This window comes from Cygnus atratus, chromosome 3 (genome assembly GCF_013377495.2).
Source record: "Cygnus atratus isolate AKBS03 ecotype Queensland, Australia chromosome 3, CAtr_DNAZoo_HiC_assembly, whole genome shotgun sequence".
NCBI classification, from domain to species: Eukaryota; Metazoa; Chordata; class Aves; order Anseriformes; family Anatidae; genus Cygnus; species Cygnus atratus.
This window is the reverse complement of record NC_066364.1, coordinates 42315799-42339976: the sequence shown is the minus strand read 5'-3', so window position 1 is coordinate 42339976 and position 24178 is coordinate 42315799. Positions and strand designations below refer to the sequence as shown.

The 24178-nt window shown below is 38.8% G+C and overlaps 1 protein-coding gene across 4 annotated transcripts in view; it reads right to left on the bottom strand.

The window, feature by feature from the left end:
• FHL5 (four and a half LIM domains 5) overlaps positions 1-22619 on the bottom strand; it is a 29065-nt gene extending 6446 nt beyond the window's left edge. Inside the window, exons 1-4 of one of the 4 annotated variants that reach the window (XM_035561725.2) lie at positions 22388-22619; positions 22105-22251; positions 4624-4805; positions 2054-2228 (exon numbers count right to left, since the gene is read on the bottom strand). In XM_035561725.2, coding sequence (XP_035417618.1) covers positions 2054-2228; positions 4624-4782 — 334 coding nt within the window. In that variant the 5' untranslated portion in view covers positions 4783-4805; positions 22105-22251; positions 22388-22619. Of the gene's footprint in view, positions 1-2053; positions 2229-4623; positions 4806-4880; positions 4959-22104; positions 22252-22387 lie in introns of those variants that run through there. The other 3 variants (XM_035561731.2, XM_035561724.2, XM_050709756.1) reach the window with 3 other exon arrangements.
• Between the last annotated feature and the right edge of the window lie 1559 nt (positions 22620-24178).

Below are 24178 nucleotides of genomic sequence, written 5' to 3'. Positions count from 1 at the left end.
AAGACTCTTATTTTCAGTCCTTTTATCTCAGTGTTGTGTACCCCAAAAATGCTTATCCTTAATGCCATAGTTTCTAAGTGTATTTTATCTCTAAAACACATTCAATACTGTACAGTCACCTGGCAAAAGGCATGCTAAGCTGTGATTTTTTTCGGTCCTTACCTATATGACTCTTTTAGGGTTACTCTTCTATGATACACTTCAGTTGTTCAGAGTTTTTCTCAGTGCAAGGACAGATGCAATTCCAAAAGGAAGTCACTTAGTTAAATGTCTGCCAGATGAGTTTCAGAGCTTTTAAGTTGTGTACAGGTGCATGGTACACCCTAATGTAGATGTGTAAGCCTAAGATACGCGCATCTGTCTGAAAATGACTCTTTCAGTGACTATCCACCATAGCCAGTAGCATCAGACTCCCAAGAGAGGTGCCAGGCACTTTACCATCCTTTCTCTGGGAAGAAGAAAATTGCTGATATAACTGCTTAATCCTGGAACACTTGCTTCCTGGATTGTGGGCTTAGAGGAAAGAGAAACTACTGATGTACTTCAACATAAAAGGTTTGCAGCTTCCTCCTGGTGATCAGAAGGCTAAATTTGCTATCTTTGCCTACCGGGTCTTTTCAATATACAGCTAGCAAGATGAAGAGGAAGAAGTCAATGATTAACAAGATAGAAACTTGTTAGCATCAGTTCTTTGTTTGCATTGTTATTCCTACCCTCAGCACTTGCTGTGAGGATTTAGTGTCCTAGATTCTAGGACAAAATCTACAAGGTGGGTGGATAAGGGGGAAAGGTGTTTATTTTGAGTTTCTCGCTGCTCTAGTCTGCTAGTGATAGTCAGTACATTTCATTAATCTCCTTATGCTGAGTCTGTTTTGCCCATGACAATAATTGTTGAGTGATCTCCCTGTACTTATCTCAACCCCTGAGCCCTTTTCATCGTATTTTCTCCTCCTTTTTCTTTGAGGAGGGGGAGTATATTGCTACAAATACAACTGTAACCTGCAATGAAAAAGAAAATAAATTCAATAGTACCAGTACGTAGTTTTATCAACTCTACAGATTAAACTAGGACATGGGTAACCTAATATTTATATTAAGATGATAATTCTTCACAGCCTGGATCTTATTGTTTGGCATTAATATGAAAAATAAACTCCCTGTGTTGCTGGTAAGTTTACTGATGTTCTTGGCCAGAGGTTCCCAAACTAGTAGTTATGAGGCCTTGGCACATAGCTTGCTGCTGGTATTTGGACCTGTGTGTGTGATCTGTAAGAGGATGTAAGTATTGAGGGTTTCCAAAAGTTTGGGACCCACTTTCCTTGGCAGTCTACTCCATTTTGCTACGTACATTGCTGTTGCTTCTCTTAGAGGCAGCCTCTGAAGAGGCAGCTTTAAGCAGTGTCTCTGGTGCATTAGCTTTACTGGTGTGGAAGTAATGAAAGACCTAGACAAACACAATCAAAAGCTGAGAAGCGGTTCAGTGGAAAGTGCAGAATTTTCAAAGTTGCTGATGTCAGGAACTAAATCCATTGTAAACATATCTGTATGTGTTTTCTAGTAAAAATGGTGATAATGATTTGAACATAAAACACCATGTTTTGACAATTAAAGCAAAATATATTTCTGAGGGAAAGAAATGGTTTATAAAGACTGCGAGCCAGGTCTGATACTCAAAGTCTTGCCAAGGCGACAGACAAAATGCAGATGTCTTGTCTAGCCCTGCACTCCTGCTAATGATCTCTGTTTGTCTGCCTACACTCACAGTGGGATACACTTCCTAAGAACTGCAGGCAGAATCAAGGACTCAGCGTGAACACATCTTTTTCTAGTTTGAACTCTAATATTCTTTATACGGATTCATAAGCCCTGCTAGTGCTAGACCTGAGGTGTTTGCCTTGCCTCTCTTTAATACTGGGAGGGTACTACAAGAGGGAGATGCAGTCACCTGCAAGCTGTTTTGAATGTCAAGGACTTTGTAGGTAGGTTATTCAAGGATGTTATTTTAATTAAAAATGCAGTTCCATTTTTCAGGAAAGGGTCCCTGTTGTCTTACCAGGCATAATGGTCTTCTGACAGTGGAAACACTTAGATGAATACTCAGTGGAGTAGCATTCAGTACACAGCAAGAGCTCATCCTTTGCAGCAAATGGTTTCTCCACCAGAGAGCGACTGCATTTGGCACAGTTGAAGCACCTCTCATGCCAGTGGCGGCCTTTGTAGGCCAGATCCTTGAAGAAAGTAAGTCCATGTTAATGAAGACATTTCTTTACAGTGTTCTTTTCGCTCAGCAGGGAGTGAAAAATGCAGAACATTGCAATGGCAACTCGAAGAGATTACAGTTGCATCTGTAGAAGGTGTGCTCAAAGGTGGTATCAGTCCTCAAAGTCTCTGTGTTAGGGTATTTTATAACTCTCTCGTACAGGACATTAGGATCTGCTTTGGCACAGGCAATTGAAGCAATTGTTCTTCCATGTGCAACATCAGAGCAATGTTTATATTGGAAGACCAATCATATATTTTTACAGTTGGCCTTCAAGGGAAAGCAAGTAATTAACATTTTTAATGTGCACAGGCCACCTGACAAGAAATGCATTCTCTGTAGACTTTTAAATAGAACTTCATGCATTTTTTAATGTTACTACTTTTTCTTCCAGCTGACTGTACATAACACTAAAGAAAGATCATATTATTGCAGAGAGCAAGCAATTAAAATCTCATTAATTGAGAACAAAATGATTCTTAGGAAGAGTATTAAAAAATCATTGCTTTTTTTTACACCTAATATAAGTCTTCCTAAAAAGCTGGCAGAAAGATGTTTGTTTAAGACTCAGCAGGCTTAGGAGATGAAAAAGCTAATAGTATATGTATGAGACCTCCACTAAGAATTCACAAAAAGAGAAAACACCAGGTTTTCTTTTTCCAAGGTTAAAAAAAAAAACAAGGGAAAAATGCACCACCAAAAAAAAAAAAAAAGACTTAAAAAATAAACCAGACCCTTCCAGGTCTCCTTTATAAATAAGAAGCACAAAAGGGCACAAAGCCAATCTAATTTTTCTAGTTTGTCAGTTCCCCGCCCCTTAAAATGCTAAAATGAGAAATGAAATACATACCAGGCTTCATTTTAGGAGGTGCTGAGGGCTTACCACTTTCATTTGCTTTAGTTAGCACCCTGAACCATTTAGGAAATGGGCTAACACCCCATGGCAGCCTGAGGCAAAGAATGGGTAAGACGGAGAGGAAGAGATCCAAGCTCTAGCACCTTGGCAGAAGTGGCAAAACCAGCTGTAGGCTTCTGTGGGCCACTTCTCTTGCTGTGGCCCTCCTTTCATGTTATCTCTGATTTATTTTTTTCTCTCATTTTTTCCTTTCACTCAGTCAAAAGACTTTTTTTGTTTGTTTGTTTGTTTGTTAATGATTTTTGATATCAGTAGTCCTGCCATTTAATTTTAAATTGTAAAAGTGGAGTTGTTGAGCGCAGAGTATAAGTTCTCCAGGTTACCCTGACTGGAGCTACACGTAGAAGTTTGCAACTGAAAAACACTGGTGAATGTCTGAAAACCGTCATCATCCAAATTAGCGTTTTTCTTTGACTCCTTTATGGAACTGAGCAATATTCACATAATATACTTTGAAAACCATGAAATGTGTTGACCAGGGAGACCTTCCAAGAGGCTTATTTTATTAACTTTATGGCCCAGCATTCTTTGACACTGAGGGACATGGTTTAGTGATGAGACTCAGTAGGTCAGGTTGATGGTTGGACTGGATGCTCTTGAAGGTCTTTTACATTCTAAATGATTCTATGATTCTTTTATTTCAAAAGAACATAGACAAAATGAGCATTGGGAGAATGTGAGCAGTACATTCTGAACTCATCAAAACCAAGGTGTTTTGACAGGTTTAATTTCAAATTAAAATTTAAAAAAAAAAAGTGTCTGGCAGTAAATTGAAATAAAGGGTACTGGAAACCCTGTCAAAGGTCCCAAAGGAATTCATATTATTAATTAATATTCTCAGAAAGGGGAGAGGTGAGAGGAAAGTAAGTACAGAAATGCTGCCACTAATGTTTTCTCTGAGAGATGAGCAAAGTGGAATTAAGTTAAAATGAAAGTATATTTCACTTCCAAAAGACAGAGTGTATAAAATAAATTTTATAAGCATTGCTTCTTTTAAGTTTGACATCTGTATGTCAACACCTGCAGTCAAAGTATTTTATAAAATAGTTGAATTCATTTTTTCCAATGCACATCCCAGAAATTCTAAAGCTTCACTCAACCTGACCCACTGAATTCCATTGGCACCCTGCTGTTCCTCAAGTACTGTGGTGAGCACCTTCTGCTGGTGAGTAAGCAGAATTGAAGGATGGAATCCAGATGTGGTCCATGTGGACACCACAGCCTTAACATATGCTTGAAGTTAATGTATGTGCAGATTTCCTCACTTAGGAAAAAACATGGAGCTTTTCTATTCTGGGAAAATAGCTCTGCTGTATACATGTGTACAACCACTGTGCTTAGGTTTCTTCATCAGCACAGGAGTTTGCAAATGGACTGATATAGAATCCATCATTAAAAAAACGGGATTTGTGTGTTATCTAAAAGACCAAGGAAGTTAAATCTTTACCTTAGAATCACACTCAATAGGTTTCTTGCACTCTTCACAGGGGTTGGCAAACAGGCTGTCATAACATGTGACACAGTAAGCGTTTTCTTCCCTTAATGCATACTTCCTTCCACGAAGAGACTGCAGGCAGTAATGACAATCTGTCTGATTGCTGGTCATTCTGGTGGGGTTTTCCGGGTAATCTGGAAAGATGGAAAAATCATGTAATTGAATGAATGGCAGTTTGCTTGCCCAGATAATAAGTAATGCTGCATTACCTGTGAAAGTCAGGATAGGTGTGTTTCAGTCCTTTGCAGCGCTCTGGATTTTTAATGCTGGGCTGCTTTGTAATAAAATGGCAGTCTTTAATGGCAAATAGTATATATTTTGTTACCTAGATAATGGGGAGCAAGAAGGTTACTTCAGCTTAGTTGAACGGTATTTATGCTGATAGGTCAGGTATGATGGTCACTTCATGTTCTGTATATACAACCACCGATGTCATGAGCATTATGGATGCTGAATGGTGTGGCATGTTTTATTCAGATATCAAAGAATTGAGGGAGAAACGAGAGTTCAAAAATTAATCAAACTGCAGGTAAAAGGCTGTAAAGAAATGTCAAGCACTTTTTGGTGTTCTCCTGGCTCTCCCTTGTCATTCCTGTCTTTCTGCTCATTCCTCTATTTTCAACGTGCTCCTCCCCACCCAAACCAACCAACCAACAAAACAGAAGGAAGACAAAGGACCCCAAGCTTTATTACTGTATTTTTGCATAATCCCAACTGTGCTGCTAATACTTGATGGCAGTGTAGGGTAATAAAAATACCCCTGGGTAGCAAAAGAGCAAAATATAAAAAGAAATAAACAAAATAAAACCCAAGCAAAATCATAACTCAAAGCAAGTTTCTCTTGTTGTTATTGGAAAAGATTGTTTTTTCTTATATGTTTCTGTATTGGCAGGTTCCCTGTTGGCAGAGCCAAAACACTGAGATAGATGATATTTCTGTGCCAGCCAAGTGCAGGAAATACCACAAATCTATTGAGATCCAATTGTATGAGTTTCCCATCCTTCAGTTTTTCAGGCTAAAGAGGCTTGGATTAGTATCTGAACTTCAGCTGCTTATAGTTCAGTAACTGCTGAATGTTTTAAGGATTGTGGAGATGAAGACTTTTTTCAGTCATCTTGTTACTGGTTGGATCATCAGCACTTTGCTAAAATTGGGTCTTGATTCCTGGGAATGAAGGACGAAGAATCCAGAAAGTTCCCAGTGAAGCAAACCCAGAAACATCTGCTGGATTCATTGGATTGCAATCTTCATTAAACTCATCAGTGATTGTCACTGCATACAGTGCCAGCAATCATAAATTTTAGATTGAAAACAACTGGGGAAGGTCTCCTAAAATACTTACATATTTGGGCAGCTGAAATCTTTTTACGCTGACTAATGGTGCAAGTTAGTTTATCTTAACCAGATGCAAGGCCTGATAACAAGGAAGAGAAGCATATTAGAAACAGGATTTGAGGGAGCACTTACCACCACAGAGCTTACATCTAATCCATTTAGGAGAAGTCACTCATACTTGTTTTTATATATTCACTGGCTATCTTATATACATGGTTCAGCTTTAAGAAAGCAATTAACTTTTTCTGGGTTTCTGGTTTGTGAGATGTAATCCAAACTGATAGCTTCAACTATGAGAAGGAACAGTTACTGGAAGTCTCCACTGGCACAAATGCATAAAACCAGGAATTTATTAATCTATTCCTGGAGGGGCTGTAGTAAGCCTGTGGAAAAAGTGGCAGGGAGAGAGGCTATAATGCTTATCTCAGACCAAAAGTAATGACTTGTTCATTTGGCACAAGCTATGGAAAACTAGTTCCTGTAAATTGAAAATCTTTGGAGTTGAATTGATTTACTGTTTTTCTGACTGCCCTAAATCTTAGTGCTAGCCAAGACAGGGTGTAGTAAGGAAGTCAAATAATCTGTAACTCAGATCAGTGGGAAATGTGCTTTCTTAAAAATATTAAAGACGTATTTTATGTGATATCCTTGGGATAATAGTATTTCCTTAAGATCAAAGAGAGCTTTGAGTGTGCAAAGAATGAACCAAAGTATGAGAGAAAATGACATCCATCATGCAATACATATAAAAACCAGGCACAGTACAGTAATTCAGTGTGTGATCCATACATAGTTGTCCCTAAAACCAAAGTTAAATTTTGCTCATTTTCTTCTATATTGGGAAATTCTTCTAAATTGGTGGTTATAGAGACAGTCAAGAAGGAATGTTTGTGGTTGACTGGGCTCCACGTTAAAGGTCATAGGACAGGCTTGAAACTGGGTTTCAGAGGAATTTTCATTCCTTTTTTTGTGGGAGTTAGAATCATAGAATGGTTTGGGTTGGAAGGGACCTTAAAGATCATTTAATTCCAACCCCCCTGTCATGGGCAGGGAAACCTCCCACCAGACCAGGTTGCTCAAAGCCCCATCCAGCCTGGCCTTGAACACCTCCAGGGATGGGGCATCCATGGCTTCTCTGGGCAACCTCTGCCAGTGCCTCACCACTCTCATAGTAATGATTTTCTTTCTTTCTCACATCTGATCTAAATCTCCCCTCTTTTAGTTAAAACTGTTGCCCTTTGTCCTATCATTGCACTCCCTGATACAGCGTCCCTCCCCAGATTTCCTGTAGGTCGTCTGTAGGTACTGGAAGGCTGCAATAAGGTCTCCCCCAGAGCCTTCTCTTCTCCAGGCTGAACAACCCCAACTCCCTCAGCCGGTCTTCATAGCAGAGGTGCTCCAGCTCCTTGATCATCCATGTGGCCCTCCTCTGGACTCATTCTAATACATACATGTCCTTCTTGTGCTGGGGTCCCCAGAGCTGAACATAGTTCTCCAGGTGGGGTCTTATGAAAGCAGAGCAGAGGGGGAGAATCACCTCCCTTGACCTGCTGGTCACACTGCTTTTGATGCAGCCCAGGATTCAGTTGGCTTTCTGGGCTGCAAGAACACATTGATGGAATTATGTCAGTTATGAACTAGTCAGAGTTATGAAATGCCTCTGAGGATAACCCTGACCAGAGTACCTTTCTGATTTCTTCTCTGTTGAATCAGTTCCTCAGCTTCCTAACAGAGTTTCACCTCTGCCTAAAAGTGGTGATAGTAAAATCCTAACAGGACATGTATGACGAACTTATCTATCACTTATAGTAGGTTGTGTTGCACAAAGCTCATCAAAAAATAGCTTCAGATATGTGCAGATACATTTTTTGTTGTTGTTGTTCTAATGAATGTAATGAATGATAATAGGTTTTAACATTATTGAAAACTCTATACTGAACAATTTTGTTCAAAACATGGTTCTCTTGATTTTTTTCCCCAGGCCAATCTGTTCCAGGAAGCCCAGGTTATGTGTATGCACAAGACACGCTATTCTAATAACTAAGAACTTCCAAATCTGTAATGTAGTTATCCTCTTTAAAACCTATATGAGTATGGTAACAAAGTCCTATTACTCTTGTTTTACAGACGACAGTGGTTGCTGGAGAACATAAAAAGAGTATCCCCAAGACCAGATTCGAAGGCAGAGGTACCCTTAGGCTGCTCCTCAAGTAAAGCCCTCAAGTCCTTGAAAGTTTTCTTCAGAAAGTCTTCAGAGTTTGACCATGATGAAATAAGACCATGTTTGGGTATGAAGCATAGATGGTATGAAAAAGAATAATTATTTTTTCGTAAATCCTTTGGCAAAGGTCTAGGTAATCTCTGTGAAATGTTTTTACCCTTAGACAATACAACAAAAAAGTGAATCTCGGCTCCGCCAACTCCACTTACCCTTGCTGCAGTAAGTAAATCACGTTACAAGCACCATGTAGTTAAGTAGAATGTTTTTCCTGTGCTTTGATCCCGATCTCTAGAGAAATGTGTTTACTTTAAGTTTGCTGGAAGCTAGACTCTGTGTTTTGAAGGTCAGTTCAGAAATCTCTGGAGGTCTGGTGCTATTCACTCTCATGGAATGAAATGCTGACTCCAGCATTCCAGCTGCTCACTTGCGTCCTAGGCACAGGGAGAGACTGCCATTTCTTCATTCCTTGGGAAAAGATGATTTTGTTATCTAGATTGGAGCAAAGCTAAAGTACAGTTGATTTTTGTGTAGATAGTAGGCACAGTTATGCGATGCCATTTGTAGCATTAGGATACTCCTAGGGGTGCACAGAGATGTTTCCAAGGATGCGAGGATATTGCAGCTGATGTCCCTGGGGTCAGATCTGAGAATGCAGGAGCCTCATGGTATAAATTATAAAGCAGATGAAAATAAAACAACAGAGCTGGCTAGTCTGCCTACTGTTCTAACAGATTAAGGTAGAATTTAGCTACAACAAATTAGGAGAGGGACTTTCTGTAGAGTCAAATGGTTTCTTATACGACATAGAGCACTGGAAGTCTTCTAGCACAGAAAGCCATAATAAAATGGTTGCCAAGTCCACCCAAACCTGATAAATGTGGAACCATCGGGAAAGGAATGCTGGTTTTCTCACTGGATGTAAGAAGCACATCCATAATGTTAACATATCTCTTGATTTATTTTAATGTTCCCTATAGATGTGATAATACACCTTAGATTATGTAAACATAAAAAGCACAAACATTAATCCTACTTAGAAGGGAATGAATATACATATGTATGTACTTATATGCATGCATGTAAAGATATATCTTTTGCTTTGTGGTGATTTTAATGGATTATTTCATGATCTAAATAAGGCTGCCATTAAACTGCATCATCTTTTTCATTAAGAGCATACCAGGAATGGAACAGGGCTCTCTGTTAGACTCTGAAACAGGCACAGATAAAGAAAAATGATGGCAAAATAAATTGTTGCAACAATGAAGGATAAGTAAAACAAATCTATCTATTACAAAGGTGACATTCCTGCAAGCTATTCCAGACACTTTTTTACTTTCAGTTAAGTACATATTTTCATCTTGGAACATAGTTTTGCTTATTCACATGTATTTGCTGATTTAATTTTCCTTTTTTTTTTTTTTTTTTTTTTTTTTTGTGTGTGTGTCTGAAAGCTGCTGGACAATTCATCGCATACATTTACAAAATACATTGGTGACTCAAGGTTACAACTGCATTATAAAGCCAACATCATTATGAGAAAAAGTATCTAAGAATGCTGAAAACTTTCATTTATAAAATAATGGCAATGTTTTCCAAGAAACATTTCAGAGATTACAGTTTTTGATTTCTCTGCATGATTGTTACCCCCTAGAAATTTGCTACTTTATTGTGGCTAGACCTAATGTAAACCCTGACCCCTCAAAAGAAAAAGAGAACAAAAAACAACCAACCAAAAAAACCCACAAAAAACAAGGACAACTAAATGGATGTCTTATTTTCAAAACATTGACAATACCCTTGCTTTCTCTCCTCCCTCCCTTAGAGTAACTGCAGTTTTCCTAGTGATACCCTGAAGTTATATTTGAGTGTTCAAAGATACCAGAATATTTGCTCTTCTAAAAATGGGTAGAGAAGCAATAGGAACCAGGGGCATAAAGCACAAATCAAGTCAAACCATATACTTACAGGAAAGTATAGACAGATGTTAACTTTGAACAAGCTGTTTTATCTCAGTGGTGCAGCACAGTAGCTCAAAGTCGGATCCTGAAGGCATTTGAGCGGGTGCAGAGCTGTCACTGACAAAGTCCTGGTTTCAGTAGCCAGGACAGCCATGCTAAGCAGGGCTGTGCTGTATTGACATGACTACAGTGCTTCAAGGTCCACCAGTGGCACTGATTTGGTGGACTGTCTCGGCAAAGCAGCTCATTTAGAGGTTGATCTAGTAGTAGCACCACACTGCAGTGTGCTATGTTTATGGACCCTGAGACCATGAGTGAAAATGACAAGAGCTCTGGCTTAACTGGGGGATTGATCATCCCAAGTATTGTGCAATTTTCTCCTTAATTGGTATTGCCATTTGCTTTGTTTACACCATGCAAATTCAAACAGTGGTGTTAGTCAACTAAATTCTTCCTTCATCCCAGTGCAACATAATTTACTACTTACTCAAACTTCAAGCAAACATACAGAGCAGTGAAAGCGCCTGGACTGAAGGTGTGCTGTCTTGCAGACATACAGAAATTCTGTTGCAGCAGAGACATGGCTAGCCTGTGTCTCAAAGTCTCCTTGCTAGCTGCAGAGTGGGTTGGAATGGCCTTATTCCAGTGTTTTTACAGCAAGCTGGGTATTTTCTTAAATTCATCCACAGAACGTTCAACAGCAGCACCCAGCTTGTCCAAAACCACTTGTACTTGCTACTGAGGTCAGCCTGAGGGATTTAGTTGGCAAAAGTCAAATTAATGGCTCTGTATGTTTCTCTCCTGAAGCATATTCTTCTACTCCTCCACTATCCTTCTATTCCTCTACTGTGAGCTTTGCAATCGAAGGTCAAGAATTACCATCGCATCAAGAATTACCATACCCACTGTACAGATAAATTAGAGGTCAGAAATAAGCATATCACATGTAATAGCTGAAAGCTCTTTTTTTTTTTTTCAGAAAAGTAGCTAACTGACTACACAATTAAACCTAATGATTTGCTGTATTATTATTTTTTTTTTTAACAAATCAACATATGGAAGTCTGAGACTGCAATTCATCTTTTAAAACAAACATTACACCGGATCCCAGCAATTCTATTCAGAACTGGCACCATTATTGTGAATGCAGAAAGCTCAACTGCTCATCAGTATTGCTGTTCTGTAATGCTGCTCTGTGTTTAAGACGAGACAAACTGTTTGTGGAGTGCTCGCTATTGATTCAAGTCTCTCCCAGGCTGTTACCCAGGAACACAAATCCTTTCAACCTGCTCAGATTCCTGGGCACTGTCAATATCGTCAACAGCAGCCATTCAAGAAAAAAAGTAAGGTTAATGCCAAGGCTTAGATTGCTACTTTTATTTTTCTGAAATCATTCTCACCTGCACTTTTTTTTACAGGTTTTCACAGTCTGGTACAGCCAGAACTTTGTCCAGTGTGCACTGTGGATCTCAGCTCTTTATGGTTACCGTGAGATTTACAGAATAACATGAAGCCATGAAATGTTTCAGTCAGGTACTGGTATGCCTTTTCAAGTAAAATCATGGCAGTTTTCTCAATCATACTGTATACATTTAGCCACAGAACAGATTTGAGGATTGTTTCTGGCACAAAAGGGCCACGTAGAGAAGTATACCCAAATTACCTGGCGTGTTATATACTTAAAAGTCATTTAGGTAGTTTTAAATAGATTAGCTTCAACTGCCCACACTCAAAAAGCAAAGCAGTCATGTATTTAGGATGTGGATGAAAAATCATTACTGAATCCTAGGTACAACATTAAAGGAGCAAGTTTAAAGTAATTTAATTAGTGGTGTACTCCAGGAGCTGACACTGGGACTAATACCATCATTAATGACCCGGATGATGGGACAGCGTGCACCTGCAGCGAGTTTGCAGGTGACATAAAACTGGAAGGAGTGGTGGATATGCCAGATGGTCATGCTGCCATCCAGAGGGACCTTGGCAAGCTGGAGAAATGGGCTGCCAGGACTGACACGATGTTCAACAAGAAGTGCAATGCCCTGCACCTGGGGAGGAACAACCCCAGGCACCAGCACATGGTGGGGGTGACCAGCTGGGAAGCAGCTCTGCAGAAAAGGGCCTGGGAGTCCTGGTAGACAACAGGTTGAACATGAGCCAGCAGTGTGCCTTTGTAGGTAAGAACAACAGCAGCAGCCTGTGGGACATTAAGAATAGCACCGTCAGCAGGTCAGGGGAGGGAATCCTTAATGTCTGCTCAGCAGAGTTGAAGCCACACCTGGAGCACTGCATCCAGTTCTGGGCTCCCCAGTGCAAGAGAGACATGGACATACTGACAAGAGTCCAGTGAAGTGCCACAAAGATGATTGAGGCACTGCAGCCTGATGACGAAAGGCTGAGAGAGCTGGGACTGCTCAGCCTGGAGAGGAGGAGGCTGAAGTGATGTTCTATAAATGTCTACAAATACCCAAAGGAAGGGCAGAGCCAGGCTCTTTTCAGCGGTGCCCAGTGCCAGGACAAGAGGCAATGGGCATAAATGGAAAACAGGAGGTTTCCTCTGAACATCAGAAAACTCTATTTCACTGTGATGGTGACAGCACTGAAGGAGGTTTTCCAGGGAAGTTGTGGAGTCTCCTTCCTTGGAAATGTTCAAAACCCAACATGGTCCTGGCGAACCAGCTCTAGGGGACCCTACTTGGAGCAGGAGGCTGAGCTACATGTCCCTTCCCACCTCAACCATTCTGTGGTGGAAAACAGAAAGGTTTATCACTGCTGAATGATAAAAGAGGCTGGGTGAAACAGTCCGCAAAGCCTGTGTTCCGTTATGAGCATTTGGGCAGGAGCGGGGTCATTCCCATATCAGGAATAAAGGTCTCCTGTAAGGTGACTGTTGTGATTCCATGCATAAGCCAGCCATGCACATAGTCTAAACACATGAGAAATGTGATTGCTTTCAGATGGAATATTTACATGCTCAAAGCTGAATGCATGTTTAGGGCTTTGCTGCCTGTATCATTGAAGCATAGATTTTGAAAGATATTTTTAAGGATAAGCAAGAAATGGGGTTTTAGAAAGTATAGAAGCAATTAGGTTCTTCATTACCATTAATGTCGATGTTTCCTAATATTTCAAATCTGATAAACACAGTCTGTAAATCTTTCTCAATTAAAATACAGTCAGTGGAATTACACAAATTTGGTTACAGAGGAAACAGCAAATGAAACTTGTGATTCTAAACGATTTCTGTCAAAACAAACAAACAAACAAAACAGAAACAAAAACCATTTTTCAGCAGATCCAGCATTTCTGCAGGGAAAAATCAATTCCAGCATTCTCAAGTCCCAGCCATGTGTGAAATTAAGAGAGACTGATATTACTTCATATTGTCACTGAGTGTGAAATGTGATCAACATATCCTTTGTCAACCAGTCTGATATTTAGATGTGAGTATGGCCCAAAACCTTGGCCCTTTTTGATGGAAAGGAGTTACTGGCTTGTCTGTGGTATCTGGTTTACCACAGTAAAGAAGATTTTGTTACTTTGGTTGTTGCAGGCAGATGCAAGAAAAAAACTCCTTTTCTTCACCAGTTATTTTAAATTTCAGCTGATGTTAGTATAGATGAGGCTACAGAAGAGATGTGGAGGTCTGGATGCCTTCAGTCATCTTGACTATTTTGACAGCTTGGCTCAGAAGGAAATGTAGGCTGAGCTCCATTGCTCAGCCTCTGCCCTGTATGGTACAATAAGGAATAAAGGACTGACATCTACATTAAACATAGTCCGTACTAGAACTCAGGAGGAGAAGCAGATCTAAAAATAATTTTGTGATGCTAAATGACTATAGGGGTACTTATCTTTTTCAGTTCAGCAGACAAAAATATCCTAAGGAAGATGCAAGAAACCCTGCACAAGGCAACAACCTGCTCATGAGGAAAGTTTCCTAATCCCTTTTAGAGGTTTAAATTCATGCTCTGAAACCTGAGCATTTATAAGCTTCCAAAACCAATATAAATTAAGAGGTTATTTCATCAGGGTATTTTTGGAAGAAAAAAGGAGTTTTGCAGAAAGCTTATTTGAAAATACTCTAACAGTTGTTTTTTTTTTAATTATCTTTTTAATTTTGATGTATTTTAGGAGCAAATATTTGTGAATAAAAAAACTTAATGGAAAACGTCAGTTTGATTTAGAAAAGTAAGATTCACGAAAGTGAAATCTGAAAAAGATATTGGTCTAAAATGAACCTTAAATTCACAACAGAAAATCTTTTAGTAAAAGCTTACTTTTTGACTTTTGATAGAGAGTTGAATATTTCACTGGGAGAAACAATTTTATAGCTAGCTGTATGTTTTATTCTAGGAAAAAAAGATGGGAATCTGAGTTAGAGTCATCTCAGTTTGAGATAAGAAATTCGGTGGCAAAAGGACATTCGTGCTGGGTGACAGTTTCTTCAATTAAAATGGTGGAAAGGTAGAGAATAACATATTGTACTTGAATGGAAATATTAATGTATTTTCCTTCTATCAACCCACAACCCAGCAAGCACTAAATGTCTTTGAAAGAGAAAAAGGAACGTTAATAATTTGGGGCTGAAATGGTCAGGATAAGAACTGAGGTCACAGGTGATCTCTGGCAGTGAATACAAATTCTCCCCAGCTTTTCAGCCTGGCTTTTTCCAGTCCCCTTTCCTGCCTCCACTCTCACCTAAAATCCCCTAATTGTGTAAAGTACTTTAAAAGTGCTTGAATAAAAAGAGAGTTACAAATAGAGAATTGCGTTGAAGTGCTGATCCAAGACTTTTGCTAGTGAATTCATCTGCAGCGTGCAAATGAGAGCAGCACTTCTTACTGAACTCTGCTAGAAGTGGGTCTGCACACCGAAATACCCCACCCAACTCCCCTGTATACAATGCAATAAAGCCAAAAGTCCACCAAGAAAACGGCAGCATCTTAGCAATACACTAACAATACTGGGCAGGAACACATCTACCTGAAAACACAACAGGCTTGTCTTCAGGATGGAAAACTTTCCTGGGGAAAGCAATAGCTATAGGCAATGATGCCTGTGCTTCACAGGGAGTGGAGTTGCTCATAAAACGAAGCAGCTTACAAGAGGTAACAGCTTCAGTAGTCAACACTGATGCTGACTTCAGCCTTCAAGATCTTAATAAGAAATAGTCTACGTCTTTTCTCTGCAGATGCATCAGCTGCAGACTGGATTTCCCCCACCCTCACGTTTTAGTTCAGGGACAGAAGGGAGGATGGAGAGTGCTGTGTCCTGTGAGACCAGGGACACCACATGAATTAAAATGCTTGTGAAAGAGTAATGACAATTCACTACTCACTACAACTTTATCTAGCCGGGTTCTTTAAAACCCGGTGACCTACTCTAGGAATGCTTTAAGAAATAAAACGAGCGATAAGAAAAAGATGAGCAACAGCAGCAGATATGTTTTAAAGCAAGCTAAAATTTGAAAGGGTTTTCATTACTCCTTTTTTTTTTTTTTTAAAAAAAAAAAAAAAAAAAGACCTCCTTCCTCCAAAACCAAACATAAAACCCCCAAGTGGTAACACAGCATCTGCTGCAGCAGCATAGCCTTTTACTTTTCTCTCCCAACAGTACTGGGCCAACCTGACCTAGTTTTCTAAGGAAAAAATAAACTGAGCTGTAGCACTTTTGTAATAAAAATACGAAACCTTATTGAAATGAAACAAATCTAAGGATTTCTGATCTCAGCTCTGTTAAAAGATTGTTATGAGTTAGGTAGCATTATAGCTTAGGAAGAGCAAAGGCTACTGGTAAGGAGTATCAGTACATATCTAATTGAGAGAGTTGAGATCCCTACCTCAATTTCATTTTTCCCAGTTATTTATATTTTTAGGACCGGTGAACAGCCAGTTTTGTTGGGGCTCCATCAGTTTTGGCTGTCACCTTATTACCAAACTTTACACTGAAAACAGAAATGACCTGGTTCTGCAGACTCTGGGCTGCTATGATTCAGTCTGTGAAGCCACTGCTGGGCACAGTCTAAGACATTCCAGCAACAACAAATGTAGCATCTGCAGCCTCCCTTCATGTTACATGGGAGCTGTTGTGGGTGACCATTGAGAAGGAATGGGCAAGTACATTGAGTACAGCCACTAGTAGCCTCACCACAAAGCGAGGGCTTTTACTGACAACTAACACGCAGTGTCTCAATTGTAACGAGAAGTTAGCTTGTACTGCTAACTATGTGCTCTAGCAGTAACAATCCTCTATAACTGCAAACTCTTTGGAAAGCAGGGATGCAATAAACACACAGTCTGGTTAAAACGCATATGTTGCATCTGCTAGGTGGATAGGTGATAAAAGATCTAATCTGTTAGAGAAAACCTGAAAGATGCAGTACTCTTTGCATACTGATGCTTTTGCAGCAATGAATTGTTTACAGAATGTAATTGAGATGGGGTAAGAAATGTTGCCAGGAAAACACAATGGGAATGGTCTTAAGTAGACTTATTTGACTTCCTCTCTTTCCCCTAAGGGGTACGTGAACGTGTGGTTTGTCTTCTCTTAGAACAGGACCCTTAAAACTCTTACATATGTATGCAATTTAACATAGCCGAACAATTTCCCTCAATTTATGGATGTTAAATTAGGTGATTTAATATACACTAGATTAGGTTTTTAACCCTGCATTGGTGATCTCGTATCTATTGGGCACAATTCACGTACAAACTCTGAACGTTTGCACCAAGGTTGCAAAAAAAACCCAAAAACTAGCACAGTATGGTTGCATGTGCATTTCACTGAAGATCTGGAATTATGGCATAGTGACTTCTTGTTTTTATTCTCTGCCCTGTATTTGTTTTAAACATACTGTAAAGCTGGAAAACCAAATAGTTATCTATGCAGATGAATCAAGTGCAGGCTGCTGCTCTTAGGATTCTAGGAAAAAAAAGATAAAATATTTGGATCTATGACATTCACTGTAAACCAGCATATTTCATTCCAACACAGTAAAAGGGTAAATGACATTCACTGTAAACCAGCACATTTCATTCCAACACAGCAAAAGGGTAAATGACTCTCAGTGTAAAAACTCCTTTCTAGAAGACAGCTCACCGCAGGCCTTTCAAGGCAGTGAACCCCTTTAGGAGTGGAGTGGCTGATAGAAAGAGCTGGGAGCAGAGATCTGTGACTTCTTGTTCTTCCTTTAGCAGGGAGGAAAAATAAAGGAGTGTTTCTAGGACTGAGTATAGATTAATATAAAACTATTTATTTTTATATATGGTTTTGTGAATTAGACATTAACCAGAGTAAAAATATTAACTGAAGATTTCTTGAATCTTGAGCAGTTGAGTAGATAACATCTTGCCAAACAAGATAAGGGTATCATGGCATCAACTCTGTTTTAACTTCAGTTCTTATATGCTGTGAGCAGCACCACTGACCAGTCCTCAGCAATTCTCAGCTCTGGGTTTTGTTCATGCCCTGCCAGTGACTGCTGTATGATCTTTCTCATGTACCCGAAATCTGCGTGCCTCTTTCTTTACCTGTTCTGCCCACTTAAGAGATAAGGTCTTCAGAACAGTTATGTGACTGGGTATCCTAACATTTCCCTTAAGCCTTAAAATCTCTGTGCCAGACATTAGACATATTTCTTTCTATTTTAACATAGTCTATCTTCCTAAAAGTGGCAATGATTTAAAATTAGACCCAGAAATGAATAGATCTTGGTATTCTGTCTTTCTTTATTATGATGTGAGGTTACTGACCTTTCAGTTACTGCTCTGCTGGGAGTTTTGTAATGTCCTGGCATGTGAAAAGGTCTTTTTTTTTTTTTTTTTTGACACTATGACTTTCACAGTGGATTTCTTTCTGTGATTACAAATACATACTATCTTAAAGCTGGTTCCAGCGTGGGATTGCCCTACTTCGATTGAAGGAAAATTAAAGCTAAAGATTATCTGAACACCTCAGACAGCCAACATTTGACTCAGATGAATTACAAGGAATAAAAACCATCAGTTAATTCTTAGACTGCTGGAGGAAATTTAGTAAGAATGAAGAAATTCCTTTCTAACATTTAGGAACATTTTAAGAACAGGTTATTTAGCTCAAGGATATTGTGGAATAATAAGTCCATTGAAACCATTTAAGTCTATTCAAGTGATAACGTGAAGCCTGATACCTAGCAATAGCAAAGCAACCATCTTAGTGAACCTGGAATGGAAACTACCTGTTTCAATAGGGGATGTTGCTCAGAGTCCCTAACTGACCAGCTGTGGGGGATGAGGCTGCTTTGCTCTGAGGGGAGCAGAGTGACAAGAATTAGCAGGAACTGTTAACAAACAAATACAGGTCAAGCTTTTTTTGCTAAATTACAATGAAATTGGTAAATGTTTTCAGTAAAAGACAGAAGCAAGACAATGATTAAATACATCTAAATTAAATTAAATACATCTAAAAATTCCATTCCTGCATTAAAAAGACAAAACACCCCCCCCAACATTTTGAGCTTTTAATTTGAAATGTTTCTCAATGCTCTTCATTTCCAAATTAAACAGACTCTCAGCTCATCAGCATTAAACAGTTTTCCTCTAATCTTTTCCTTTTTTCGCATGCAAATAGCACCCCAAATCCAGATATTCACAAAACTCTATTATGCCACAATTTCACATTATAATACATAAATGAATTATGTTGTGGTTGAATTAGAAACTTGCAGAGCTCACTTGTGGAAGACTGGGCTCCTGGTTATACATTTATAACCTAATACAGTTCTGGGCTTCTGATAAATAGAATTATAAGCTAATACTCTGAGGTATTTTACAGTCTTCCTTTCAAAGATTTCAGAATGATTTTCTAATGATAATAAAGCAATCCCAAAACACAGTTGTGAGATACTTGTCTACAGAAAAGGTTAATGCTTGTCCAAGTAGAGGAATTGGCTTGCTCAAGGTCAGAGCTCAGACCTGGAGGGGTGGGAAGAAAGCATCCAGTCATTACGGCTTTGCCACTTGGTGGGTCTGCTCATTAGGCTGTAGGCATGGCACTGGCCCAGGGTAGTTAAAAGCACTGTACAAAGGTTGCCAGGTGGTCAGGCTCCAGTGCTACAGGTAAAAGGCACTTCTAAAATTAGCTGAAGCAATAAAATGTTCCAGTTGTGAAGATTACAATTGTCCTTAAGGACGCTGAGGTTATGATTAATATTCTTACACAATTGGTTGAGAGAGTTACTGGTTATTAAGGCTGTTTGCAGTCAATAAACGTGGTTTTGGACTCATTTTTTTCCTCCCTGAAATAACAAACCCAGTTCCACATATGGGAACTGAGGCACAGAATATCTTGCTGAAAGTGACTCTGGGCTGAGTTGTGGCCTCCCACGTGTGTTCTGCCCACAGTTATGCCACGCTCTGTCACCAGCATCCCTCCTTCTATCAATTCTGTTATCTGCATACAAAGACAGGTATAGGAAAATGAGCATTGTTCTGAGTCTTAAGAGCATCTAAGTGTGAGGCCAGCAATGAACCAGAGCAGCCTGTTTAGATCCCTTAACCATAATATGTTGAGATGTGCAAGAATTTACCAGTCCTCATATATGGACCTAGAACAAATTCGAACTCAAAGGCAACCATGACTGAGAAGGAAAGTAACCTACTAGCATGAATGAAGTAAAACCAGAAAAACCCGCTTAGTCTGAGAAAGGGAAACAAGAAGGGATAGTTGACTTATGCAGTTCAATATCAGAGGAAAATGGGGATATTCACAAAAGCAAACCTAAGCCTACTGAGGCTAATTCACAAGACACTTTTTATAGGTAAAGGAGAGAGAAAAAGTCCTCTCCAGGGTGATTCCTAGCAGAAGCTTAATTTAGCTGTTATTATAGAGGCAACCAAGGGAAATTAGTTAGCCTTTGTAATAGTTTTGTCCCTCACTGTATCTCTGTTACATAAAATTATGTCATGGAGTTTTATTAACTTATTTTTAGTATGTTAGTTCAGTGTTTTGGAGTAACGTCAGTGCATTTCTACAAAACTGCCCTTATTTCATCCCCCTTACATTTTACTGGAAAATATAAGCATATGACATTAGAAGTTCACAGCCTCCTAACTAGAACTGCACAACCTGTTCCCAGAAGAGTGAATTCCTCTGCAGGAGCAGAAATGGAGCATTTCATCATTCCAGTTTCTGAACTTTGGGCTCTGGAGGTTTTAATAGAAAAGTCGAGCTGGAAATCATTAATTTTATGAACATCCTAGAATTAGACATAAGACATCATCTTACCTTTAACTGGCGGGGAAACACGCGGAAAATCTTAGTTTTATTCCCTAGATAATCTAAAAGCCTGAACTAAGTCTAGAGCTTGTTTAGTTGTCAGGAGGACCACTCATTTGAACAGGGTCAGGATTTCACCCTCTGAGTTTAGGGTTGAGATTAGTAAGTATGCTGGTTAAGATTTTCACATTTCTTTCTGTCTGTCCATGGTTAGGCAACACTGATTTAATTATTTTTTTCTTAAAAACTCAAAAATTTAAAAAAAAGGTATGCAGAAAGCTGGGATTATTGGTATATGGCCCATAGAATTTACATTTTATCAAGTCAGCCAAACGCACACACTCAGCAAAATATGATTGCCTGCAAATAACCCGGAGATACCACAGGTCACAATAGATCAGAATCTCTTTCAAGCAGCTTCTGCTTTCATGTTGCTGTAATCTTGCAAGACAATTAGTATGTCATTTTAGGTTTCTACCAGTTACACAACTTTGAATCAAAGTGACTTCTGTGGCACTGCAATCAAATTGCATGGCAAGACCATCAGCAATCTCTTATAACATTAATACATTAAATACATTCTGTTTTGTTCAAATACTCTATAAATGTCAACTTATCACAGAAATAGAAGAAAAAATGGGTGAAAATATTAAAGAAAAACAACAAAGGCATATGAAACTGGTTTTCTAAATAAAAGTCCTCATATCCAGGTCCAGATATAAAAACAGAACTTCTGAAAACAGAGACAGTTAAAAAAAATATTTTCAACATTGGTATTATTGAAATATTTTAATTCAGTTCTAATAGTTTCATCCAAATTTAATTTTGACCCCATTATTCAAAAAAAATTGCCACTGTGAAATCAGGTATCAGTACAATTAATATATGTAGACTTTAAGGAATATTTCCACCCCATTACCCATATTTCTTTTTCAATTCTGCAGTATAGGCACACATTTCCAGAAAAAATACAGCAAGCAGTGGCATAGCCTTTCAATTCCACTCTCTTCAAATTCCAAGCCAAGATTATGTTCATAAAAATATGACAGACTGAAGATAAAATAAGTTCTATAGAATTGCAAGATACTACTTGATTTCTGTAACAAGTCAAAATATTTCTGTAAGTACCAGCTTGGAAACTGGTTTTACTTCAAAGAAAATGCAAGAACAATCAATATTAGGTGATGATATTGTTTGTGACTAGAAACAAGTGGCTTATCTGAAAAGGCATTATCTAGAAAGTTTTCTTGCAACAGCAAATAACTATGAGAGCTTGCTAAGAGATGAGAATGATGATTCAAATGTCACAGGAAACAGCACACTCTTTTTGTTGGCTTGTTTTGTAGAGTAAACAAAATTAATCCTCATCTCTTTACAAAGGGAACCACAGACAATCTTCCCCTATGTTAATGTGAGCCAATTCATAAAACGAAAACTATTGCATCTGAAAAAAGTGTGGCATCTCTTTCAGTACACAGAATTTTTTTTTTTTAAATATGTATAGAATTCTGCATACAATTTAAAGTAGCAGTATCCATGTGAATTAGTTCTGTGTCTGAAGAAAAATACTTCTGCTTCATTTCTCAAAAAGTACTTGTACAGTACCACATCTAAGTGTTGTCATATAAAGGAATAACGGAAAAGAACCTCAATACTCACATTTGGTTTTAAGCTGCTTCTCCTGGTAACTTGTGCAGCAAAATGAAGAAGAAATAATTACACGTCTGCACAGAAACAAGCATTCATCAAGTCCAAAAGAAACAGAATGCTTTGCCAGAGCTATTTGAGGGTCCCATCAGAATTTGGCTAGATGGAAGAAGGCTGAGGGTCAGTTTGTTTCCCTGAGACCTCATGACATGCAAATAGCTAGCTGCCTCACCACTTAATCAAATCTTATTTTTTTTTTTTTGACATACTCTGTTTACAAATGACAAATACATACCGTGTAGGAGGTTCTTAAAGGAACGTATTTCAGACAGTTGTCAAAACGAAAAAAGGCACTTCTGTTAAAAAAATCAAGAATTAAACCCCCTAATCCGCCAACTGTTTAGCAGAAAATGAAGATATGGATCATCGTTCATCTCCGGCTATGCTGTGGTCCATGCAGAATGAATCCAACAGCCCTCACTTGGGCTTGTAATTCAGAAAAGAGACAGAAAAATTGTGATTACTAACGTATGACTGCTGCGTACAGGAAATGGGCGGGGGGGAGCAGGGAGAAAGACTTCTCCAATTAAAGGAAAGATTTTTTGGGGACCGAGTTGAATTCCTCTAACACTACTAAAGCAATTTCTGGGCTGGAACAACTCGCCTCTCCTCCAGCACGCAGGAAGTTGTGCATACAGCATTACCATTCGTGGTAGGAATGGCCTCGTCTAGGCTATCCCTCAATTTCTCAGTTCTGGCCTACTTCAACTTGCAGCCATCTCTTTTTGTTTGGACACAGGAGGGGCCAGCTAAGTTTTGCAGACAGTCTACTGCATGCACGAAGCACACCGAAGAGCTTGTAAGCAAAGTACTGCATCAGGCTCTGTGCAGCACTTTAATCAATTTTAGCTGAAAGTAAGCATATTGTGTCGATTTAAAAGAGCAGGCTGAAGCTAAGCAGAGTGAAAAAAAAGGATGGCTGCTTGTGGTATGAACTACTATTGACCTCCAGGCAGATTTTTCCACCGCCAAGAGCCAATGCATCTGAATCATTTAGTCTATAATGTCAAGTGGGTGGGACCTGCTTCATATCACAGGCAGAAGAAAGAAGGAGGCATTTAAACATTAAAGATGTATTATGTTCTTTGATAAACTGGCAAATTTGGACAATGCGTTCTGGAGGTTATCTGTGCCTGGGTAGTATCTTGCAATTACGACTGATCATTTGATTGTTATTGCCGAAAATTCATCATTTCCATTTGTGGCTGACTGGTTTGTTAAAACTCTGCACACATTTATTTTGTCTTCCAGTCAAATTGGATTGAACTTTTACCTCCTACTGTACAAACTATAAGCTTTATTTATATCGAGCACTTCAATGCTAATTTTTCAAGCTTGCAGTTTTTGTAGATTGAGAAGGAAGACAGCAAGTTAGGCCTGAATGCGTGTCCAAAAGGAGAATCATGAATAGTTTCCTCTTGCCTTTACTACCAAAAAGAAAAAAAATCTGAAAGTGCAATTTTTGATCAAGTACATTTTGAAACCCGCAAGTATGAGCAAGACAAAAATATTATCCAAACTGATCTGTCAAAAGACCTAATGAAACTTATAAATAGTTCCAACACAGAAGGTTCTTTCCAGAAAGCACGAAAAGCACAGGAACCTCCTCTAGCCATATTATCTTCCTTAAAACTTCAAAGACCATCCTTTTCAATTTTTTCTAGTCGGAGGGATAATTGCTGTATTAATAGAAGTCTTGCCAAGAGAAGCTCTTAGAAGAAAGTATTTTTGCCAACAGGTGCAAATTGAATACAACAGAACAAAAATTCTGCTTTTTCATATCTCAGTAAGATGACGTCTCATACAGATCTCACATCTTTTTCTGAACTTCCTGAAACAGAAAGCAGCTTATTCTGTGACCACAGATGCAATCTGTCTTGACCTAGCTTCCTCTTCACATTGAGGATTTAGGAGTTCATAAACCAAATGATGTTTCTCTTTAAAAATATCAAATTGCTCTTCCCATCTCAATTTAAAAAACAAAACAAACAAACAAACAAAAACCAAGGTATAATTCCTTGCTTAA